The sequence below is a fragment of the Humulus lupulus genome, chromosome 2 (assembly GCF_963169125.1).
Source record: "Humulus lupulus chromosome 2, drHumLupu1.1, whole genome shotgun sequence".
NCBI lineage: Eukaryota > Viridiplantae > Streptophyta > Magnoliopsida > Rosales > Cannabaceae > Humulus > Humulus lupulus.
In genome coordinates, this window is record NC_084794.1 from 38,688,661 (window position 1) to 38,699,183 (window position 10,523).

The window sequence follows — 10,523 nt, forward strand, 5'->3', positions numbered from 1 at the left end:
AGATCGATCTGACAGACGTACCTAGCTCGTTCATAGCTGTTTAATTCAAATGAAAACGATTCAAGCTGATCTTCAACCACCTGAATTATATACAAATTTTTACAATCTTTAAACTCTATGGTTTTGAGTTTAGGACATGAGATCACCATTCTCGTAACCTTAGCACTGGTAGTGCACCACTTGAAAGTCAAATCCTCCAACAAAGGACAATTTACAGTGATCAAATCATCTTTATCGTTAACCAAAGTAAGGCCGCACAAATTCATTGCTTTGATCGATTTTGCCGATAAAACATCGACTGGTAAATGTGGTGGCGTTTGTTTTGTCGGTCTGAAAAACTTATGATAATCAATTGAGCAATCGACAATCAATTGTTTGACATAATTCATCATAGCATAACTTAGTAAATCACGAAGGAAGCTATTGCTGCTACCGTTGCAACCATTGAATAATTTGCTTATAGGAAACCGAAACCTGAGGCTCTCTAAATCACGGGAGGTGGTCGACGAACCACCACTTGGAAGGTGTTGTCCTATAGAAGCGGTGATGCTATCCATAAAATTAAGCTGAGTGGCGTTGGAGGTGTCAGTGGAGAATAATTTGTAATCAAAATTGAGGATGGGAAAAGAGCGCCAGATGAATAAGAAGTGTTTGGAGAGAACGCTGGTGTGGGTTGCATCCTTGGTGGGGAGGGCGGATGATACGGTGGACAATATGTTCAGACAAATTTGAGAATCGATCAACTTGATCGACACCAATTACACCATTATCACCATCATCATTTTCTTCTTCCATCCTTATTCGTTTTTCTTTGATAACTGGTAATGCTAGAGTTCAATGAATAAGGCTTCGATAATAACAATAGTGTTATATATAGAATCATTAATGAATAAGATAAGCATGTATATAATAGGAAACCGAGTAGGATACACGTACGTGTTTGGTGGTTGGTGGGATATTTTGAGTTTAAATATATATGGTAAAACTATGTTTTTATTCGCATACAATATATTTTTCCGTTACTATTATATAATAATTTAGAAATTATTACTATTATATAATAATTTATAACTATGTTTTTACTATCTATATATATATATAAAGGAGAGCTTCAAGGAGATTACGTGGCACTCTAAAATCTCTTCAAATCACTCTTTCTATTTTCTCATTTAATTTAATTTTTTTATTCATTTTCTATTTTCTAAAATATCTTAACAATTGAAAATATCAATATATATATATATCTTAACTACTTATTTATTGAAAAATACTAAAAAAATTAATTAAAAATTACGTAATAATTTTCGATTATCTATATATCTATTTTTCTTATTATATTATAATTATGTTTTTTTATTATAATTATAATTTTCGTCACGATACTGATTCACTATCAGGTTTCTGATGCATCACAACTTTGAAAATCTAATTATATTGTATTGTCAGAAGACATAACTTCATTGCAAAGGAAGAGATTTAGAATGAATGATCTTAAGTTAACTGAACAACAAGTTGAAGCATACACATTGTGTTCAAGCATACACATTGTTCGAGATTGAAAGTATCATGCTGAAGATGGGAAAAAGTTTGAAAGATATAGATGGAATGCCCCTGCCTAATCCATCTTTGATAAGAGACTCGGGAAATAGATTGGTTAATGAAGAGCTTGATTATGACCGAGATCAATTAAAGATATTGCATGAGAAATCATTTGCTGCTCTAAATCCTTGCCAAAAATCAGCTTATAAAGCAATAATACATTCAGTAAAGAATGAACAAGGCAATTTATTTTTTATCAATGGACATGGTGGTACTGGTAAAACATTTTTATGGAATACAATAACTGCAAAGCTCAGATCACAATAAAAAATAGTCTTGCCTGTAGCAACTTCAGGCATAGCTGCTTTGTTATTGCCTAATGGTAGGACAGCTCATTCACGATTTCATATTCCCTTGAATGTTACAACAGAGTCGACTTGTGAAATTCGACAAGGCACCCTACTAGCTGGACTTCTTATGAAAACTTCTTTGATCATTTGGGATGAAGCACCTATGGCAAATAAGTTCTGCTTTGAAGCTTTGGATAAGACCTTAAGAGATATTCTAAGAACAAGGTTTGAAAATAGCTCTAACAAACCTTTTGGAGGACTTACAATAGTGTGTGGTGGTGATTTCCGACAAATATTACCAGTTGTCCCAAAAGGTACAAGAGCTGATATTGTTGATGCTTCTCTTAACTCATCATATTTGTGGCCATTTTTCAAAAAAATATATGAGCTCAACCAAAATATGAGGCTATATAATAGAAGCTTGACTGGTTTTGAGGCTGGTAAAATAGCTTCTTTTGACAAATGGATGTTGCAGATTGGAGATGGTTCATTATATGATGACATTGATAGACAATTAATTAAGCTTCCTTCTGATATCGCCATAAATTCATCTCAAGATCCAATGAAATCCATAATTAAAGTTATCTACCCATCACTTTTACAAAAGTACAACGATCCTACATATTTGACAGAAAGAGCAATATTAACACCAAAAAATGAAATGATCTATGAACTAAATGAGATGATTATGAATATTATACCAGGTGAAGGGAGAACATATTTTAGCTCAGACAGTATATGCAAAGCAAGTGTAAAGACAAATGATGAAGATCTTTTGTATCCAGCTGAATTTTTGCATGGTTTGAAATTTAATGGCATCCCTAATCATGAGATGCGACTTAAGGAAGGTGCTCCTGTAATGCTCCTTAGAAATCTAAATCAAACAGAAGGCCTATGCAATGGCACAAGATTGATTATCAGGCATCTTGGTAAATGGTCCATTAGAGGCGACATCATTTCTGGAACAAATATTGGTGAAAATGTCACAATTCCAAGAATTATCATGTCTCCCAATGAATCAAGATGGCCATTCAAGCTTAATAGACGACAACTTCCCTTGGCACCATGTTTTGCCATGACAATCAACAAAAGCCAAGGACAATCTCTTAAACATGTTGGCTTGTACCTCCCTAAGCAAGTATTCACCCACGGTCAATTATATGTTGCTGTGTCCCGAGTTACCACCAGAGAAGGATTGATCATACTAAATGCTGATGATGAGGTGGGAGACCCAAACTTAATAAAAAATATTGTTTACAAAGAAGTATTTCAAAATACCCACTCATAAAAAATCTATTTATTCTAGAAAATGATATAGTCTCCTTATTCATGTCCTTCAAATTCTTACCTTATAACGTATATACATAGTTCAATTCTATCTTTAGCAATATATATATTTTGAAGCTACATGTGTTTATATTATTGTAAATTACAATATCAACTTCATTACACAAACATAATAGTAAAAAAAAAGAGTATTAACTAATTTCAATATTATTCCTTACCTTATTTGTTTCACAACTCATATAATCAAAATAATACTACATATGAATTTTTTCCCCAAATCGTAAATTACATTAACTCTTTTATTTATTTACTAAATATAATATTCATTGTTAGTCTAAAATGAATCAACTAATATATATATATATAAATATATAAATGATTCTCAAACATCAAAATGTCATGATTCATACTATGTTACTCATTTAGTGAAAATGTTAACAACTCATTAAGTTATAAATTCTAAATATATATATATAAAACTTAAAATTTTTACAAAAATAAAACCAAAATCTTATTTTCCAAAAAATAATTATAATACTAATTATTATAAACACCGCGCGAGGCGCGGTTATATTGCCTAGTTGTATAATAATTTAGAAATTATTCGCCCGTTACTAGAAATTATTACCATTATAATAATGGAGAAATTATTCACTGTTACATAAAACATCTGTCACATTGGTCAAACATGAAAAGAATAATAAAGATTCTTTCTTTTTTTTTTTTTTTTTAAAAAAGGAAAATTTAGTATATATTTTCCCATATTAAGATTATAGTAAATTTGGAATTATTTGTTGCTACTGAAAACACTTTCCACGCCAGTCGTCATTGACTTAATTTGTTGTGAAAAAATAAAAAGCATCTTGAATTTGATACTGGCTTTTAATCAAATATCAATATCAGTTATTTGAATTTATCTCATTCTTTGAAATCTAAAACAAATTTTATTAGATTTTCATCTTTAAATTTAAATTCATTTATTGATGATAGACCATCACAATAAATAATGATGCTCTTACGTTCTTAAAGATAAACAATTAACATTCATCATACAAACGATCTTTTGAAAGAATATTTAGAAGTATTAATAAAAGGTAATGTTCTTAGGTTTTTATTTATTGTGATCCTTATTTATATTAAACATTTAATATCGACTAAAATCTAATAGTTGGTGTAGCCTTTACCTTTATTGTGTTTTAAAGTCATGCTCAATATTATATATTCGCTATTTTTTCCATGATCGATGTTTTAAATATATTTATGTTTTTTTAAATTGTTTTTTCAAAACATTAGGTTCTTAGAAATATTTTGGTATTTATTTTTCTAATATTTGGGGTATAAAAACATATATTTTTGGATTAAACAGCTTTAAAGTAACGAAAGAAATCTTGAAAGGCTAAAGTGCGTTTTTGAAAAAAAAAAATACCACTATTATACCACTATTATCACAATTTTTGGTGATGACGTATGAAAAACTTCATAGGAGACATGGACCTCAATAATTGACCAAAAGATAAAAAACTATACATGATTGGTTGTGATCAATAGGGCAAATGCAAACTAGCTAAAATATGAGTCTTTAACGAAGATGATGTTGGTTGAATCAATTGAGGAATTTGGTCAGAAAATTGTATGTCTACTAGTTGAACTAAGAGAGTAGGTTGATACTTGGAGTGCCCCGAACTATTTTATTTTGAAGGCCTGTTTAATATGCTGTGTATTCAAATTAAAATGTAACAAATATTTTTCTATGAAGTGGAAATTATATGAATTATGATATTTTTTTCCTATAAGTTTGATATATATGGAGTGTTCCAATTTGTCCATTTATTTATTGTTTGTTTTGTTTTAATACATTTTTATGCCCCCCCCCCCCCAAGCTTTAGTATTTTTATTTTTGTTTTACCATGTATATTTTTTCTTATGTGATGATAACCGGTTGTTAGTGTCTAATTAGTTAATTTAAAAATTGATATAGTAGTATCTAGTTAACTTTATCAAAATAGTTTTTTTATTTCTATGATGTGGCAACAACTGATTTGTAATGCCCTAATTTCTCATAAATTATCAAGAACACAAAGTTGGATCATAAACATAAATATTGTTTTTTTATTTAATGAAAATTAAAATAAGTAAATGTATCCAGCATTTTACAAAAATAAAATAATTGTCTTTATTATACTAAAATGAGCAACATTAAATAAAAGAACACTTTTAAAGAAAATGCTTTGGAAAATAAAATCATCGGTCCATTGATCATTCCTCGGCTATATAATCCCCACGAATACATCACTAAGCTCTTAGGTCCCACTCGCCACCGGCCTTCCTATCCTCAATTGTCTGCATAGCAACATCATAAGGAGTGAGCTTCTAAGCCCAATAAGGAAAAGAGAAACAAGCAAACATATCATAAGTTCATACAAGTGTTCATAACAATGTTGACTTACTAATCATACAAGATCATAACATATTATAGGTCATAACATAGATCATAATCATAAGTCATACTAAGTCATAATCATGGGTCATAATAGGTCATAAACATAGGTCATACTGGGTCATAATAACAAGGCAGGTATAATAAAAAGATAAATTCTTATACAGGGGTGGCAATTAAGCCCCGAACATAAGTCTATCATACAATTTTGGCATCCGAGCCTACTGGACATCCGTTAGGTCTGTTATACATTTATGAACACTTTAGGTCCAGCCACACTTATCTTCTTAATGTACCTGAAATGTTAGGATCATACACATCACAAAACCAGGTCATAAACTAAACTACCTAATTTTCCTTACCAAACTCGGGATATTGGAGACAAGTTCAGGTTCGGAAACTCCTAAAACCAACATTGAAAACCATAGGTTTTCTAGAGAAAATAAGATGAAGAGAAGATCTAAAATCATCAAAATAAAGACTTGCAGAAAATCTTATGTTTCAAAGAAATTGAGCACCTAACCAAAAGTCATTATAACGAGTTAGGATTGAAATAAAAGAAAAGAAGAAGAATAGAAATGGACTAAACCTGAAGATTAAGAGTACCTTAGATAGCTTAGAGCTTCTATCTATACCTCAAACACTGAAATCACATTATAGCTTACTTCCCAAGTGTTTAGAAAAACTTAGATTTGAAAGCTTTAACCCCAAAACCCTAATGTTTCTCTCTAGAACGAAAATAGCAACTTGAAGGCTTTGAAAAGTGTTTGAAAGATGATGAAAATGGCTAAGTGAAGGGTCTTATTTATAGAGTTCAAGGAGTGAAAATAACTCCCATTAATTTTCATAAATAAATGAATAAAAATAGGATTTTTCGCTGAACAAATGCCCATAAATTAGTCAAAATTGTTCAAGAACAAGTCCAAGTTGTTAAGGGTTGTTTTTAGCTTCAGATTCCACGAAATTTCAAAAGTGGCCACTGGAGCTGATATATCGCCCCCTATAGGTGATATATAGTCTGCACTATATTCCTAAGGGTCAGTGGTTTCGTTCACGCAAAGTCGGCGTGTTTTCTCCTAAAAGCATAGGCGATATATCAACCCCTATAACTGCGACATATCGACTTACGCTGATGTATTGAACCACGTTTTTGCACATTTTGAGCACAGTTAAAGTTGTTTAAACCACCTTGACTGAGTAATACGAGATCCTAACATCTGAGGGAAGGTTCTAGAATTCATAGGCTTATCCTTGATTGTTTTTATTCATCTAAAATTCTTAAATCCTTAATAAACATACATGTGAAAAATATCACATTCTTAGCTATAGTCTATTTACATCTTAGGTTATAATAAATAATATGTCTAGGACCAACTACATTAATCAAACCTTATGATAAAATTAAAATTTCTAAACTATAGGCTAAACTTATAAAATTGATAACTAGCTCTACGAGTTTCCAACTAATTCCTGGCTTGAACCAATATCCACGAAAACTAAAATACTATAGCGTAAGCTAATACCATCTAACTAAATAAAAATCAGAGGCGCTACAATTCTCCCCTACTTAAAAGAATTTTGTCCTCGAAATTTACTTACCAAATACCTCAGGATATGGCTCCCTCATATATTCCCCCAATTCCCATGTTGCCTCTCTTTCAATGTTATGTCTCCACAAGATTTTAACCATAGGGATACTTTTAGAACTTAACTCCTTAGTTCCCCGCTCTAGAACGCATACTGGTCATCCCTCATAACTGAAATCTTATTTTAACTCTAGAGCCTTCTAATTGAGCACATGGGATGGATCTGATACATACCTTCTCAACATAGATATATGAAAAACATTATGCGTTTCAGCTATTGATGGCGGTAAAGCCAACTGATATGCTACTTTCCCTACTTTGTCCAATATCTCTAAAGGGCCTATAAACCTCGGGCTTAACTCCTTTCTTTCTGAAATGCATAATCCCCTTCATCAGAGAAACTTTGAGAAAGACTTGATCGCCTATTGAAAACTCAACATTTCGTCTCTTAGCGTCAACAGAGCTCTTCTGGCGACTTTGAGCGCCAATCATTCGTTGTCTTATCTTTTCTGCCTCTGTTGCTTCTCTTATGGCCTTGGGTCCTAAGTATCATCTTTCACCAACCTTGTCCCAAAGTGGTGATCGACATTTCCCTCCATATAGCATCTCATAAGGTGCCATGCCTATCGTTGCCTGATAACTGTTGTTGTAAGAGAATTATATTAATAGAAGTTACTTGCTCCATGATCCTCAGAAATCTAAAGCACACGACCTTAGCATATCTTCTAATATTTGTATGGTACACATTTTGACTGACCATCGGTTTGAGGGTGAAATGTCATACTTAGTTTAAACTTAGTGCCCATTGCATGGTGTAGACTTTCCCATAAATTTGAGGTAAAAACCGATTCTCTATCAGAGACTATCGTCTTTGGAACTCCGTGTAGTCTCACTATCTTTGCCACATAAAGCTCTGCATATTGTTCAACGTTGAAAATCGTTCTTACTGGTAAGAAATGAGCAGACTTTGTAAGTTTGTCTATAATCACCCACACAGAGTCATGCTATTTGGTGGTTCTTGGTAACCCCGTCACGAAGTCCATCGCTATATCTTCCCATTTCCATTCGGGAATCTCTAACGGTTGCAATGTTCCAGTGGGTCTTTGATGTTCGACCTTCACTCATTGACATGTAAGGCATTTTGCTACAAATTCTGCTATGTCTTTCTTCCCTGGCCACCAGTACATTGTCTTAACATCGTTGTACATCTTGGTCGATCCTGGGCGAAGTGAATATGGAGTATAGTGTGTGCTTCCTTCATAATGCTATCTCTTAATTCACCTTTTTCTGGCACACATACTCAGTTCCAATATCATAGCATGCATTCTTTTGTCAAGGAAAAATCAGCATTCCTCGAGCTTTGTAGTGATACCTTCTTCTTAAGAAGAAACTCATCCCCTTGTTGTTTCTCCTTTATTTCCTCCATTAGTGTTGACTTGATCATGAGGTCAACTAGTTGTCCAGTTATTAACTCAATTCCAGTATTCTTAATATCATCGTGTAAGTATTGTGTTATCCCCCTAAGTGTCGATATGCTTCCGTAACTCTGTCTACTAAGTGTGTCTGCCGCGATATTAGTCTTTCCCTGATGATGCAAGATCTCACAATCATAGTCTTTTACTAGCTCCATCCACCTTCATTGCCTCATATTGAGTTCCTTTTGCGTAAAGAAGTACTTGAAACTTTTGTGGTTCATATAAATTTTGTAATTTTCTCCATACAGATAGTGCGTCCAAATCTTTAGAGCAAAAACCATCGCTTAGGTCATGGGTCGGGTACCGCTGCTCGTACTCCTTTAGTTGTCTCGAGGCATATGCGACCACCTTTTCGTCTTGCATCAAAACGCATCCAAGTTCCTGCTTCGATGCATCGCAATATACTACAAACTTGCCCTTACCGTTTGGGACACATAGAACTGGGGCTGATATGAGCTTTTCCTTTAACGTTTGAAAGCTTTCTTCACATTTCTCCGTCTATGTGAACTACTACTTCCTTGTTAAATTTGTTAAGGATGTAGCTATTTCGGAGAACCCTTCAATAAATCGTCTATAGTATCCTGCCAAACCCAGAACACTTCTCACCTCCGTGGCACTCTTGGGTTTGGGTCAGTCCTTTATTTCTTCGAACTTGGTTGGATCTACTTCTACACCATTTTAAGACACAATGTGTCCTAGAAATGCCACCTTCTCTAGCCAGAATTTTCATTTCCTAAATTTAGCGTATAATTAATGACTTTTGAGTCATTCCAATGTCAGTCGCATGTTCTCTTCATGCTCAGCTTTCTTCTTTGAGTAGATCAATATGTCGTCTATAAACACCACAACAAACTTATCCAGGTAGTCCTTAAATACTCTGTTCATAAGATCCATGAACGCGTCTGGTGCATTCGTTAAGCCAAAAGACATTACCGGGAACTCATAGTGTCCATATCTGGTCTGAATAGCCATCTTCGGGAGATCTTCTTCTCGAACTCTTAGCTGATGATACCCTGACCGCAAATATATCTTCGAGAACACCGTAGATCATTGTAGCTGATAAAAAAGATCGTCTATTCGAGACAAAGGGTATTTGTTCTTAATCATCACTTTATTTAGTTCTCGATATTCAATGCACATCGTCATGCTCCCGTCCTTCTTTTTGAAAAAAAAAATTGGTGCTCCCCAAGGCGAATAGCTCGGTCGGATGAAACCATTGTCTAATAGCTCCTGCAATTTCATCTTTAACTCCTTTAACTCGGTAGGCACCATTCTGTAGGGAGCTTTTGAGATTGGTGCCATCTCTGGTGCCAAATCTATTTCAAACTCAATTTCCCTGCTCGGAGGTAATCTCAGTAGATCTTCTGGAAATACCTCAGGAAATTCACATACAATATGTACGTCCTTTGGTTTGAGCTGCGTCTCCCGTGACTTGTCCACCACATTGGCTAGAATTGCATGGAAATTGCTACTAATTAACCATTGAGCTTTGAGAGTTGAGACTATCGGTATGCAAGTTTGAAAAACTTCTCCTTTGTAGGTGATTCTCTTTCCACCTTTTGTTTGAAAGTTGATTGTCTTACCCTTACAGTCTATCATTGCCTCATGATTTGCTAACCAGTCCTTACCTAATATTACATCATAATCCTGAAGGTTTAACTCGTGAAATCTACTGGTTACTCTCTTCCTTTGATTCTAACTACAACTCTACGCACCCCTCTACTAGATAGCATTCTTTCCCCCGAAGGTAACTCTGTGACAAACTTATCTCTAAAAATTTTGCTTGGTTTATCTAAGCTATCAATCATGTTCATAGAGACAAAAGAATGCGTAGCTCCTGAATCGAATA

At 33.7% G+C, this 10,523-nt stretch overlaps 1 protein-coding gene across 1 annotated transcript; it reads left to right on the forward strand.

Moving 5' to 3' along the window:
- Positions 1–1,575: 1,575 nt before the first annotated feature.
- Positions 1,576–3,177, forward strand: LOC133814163 (uncharacterized). Its single transcript, XM_062247158.1, has 2 exons — positions 1,576–1,780; positions 1,895–3,177. The coding sequence occupies exons 1-2, from the start codon at positions 1,576–1,578 to the stop codon at positions 3,175–3,177; spliced, it is 1,488 nt and encodes a 495-aa protein (XP_062103142.1).
- The last annotated feature ends 7,346 nt before the right edge of the window (positions 3,178–10,523 follow it).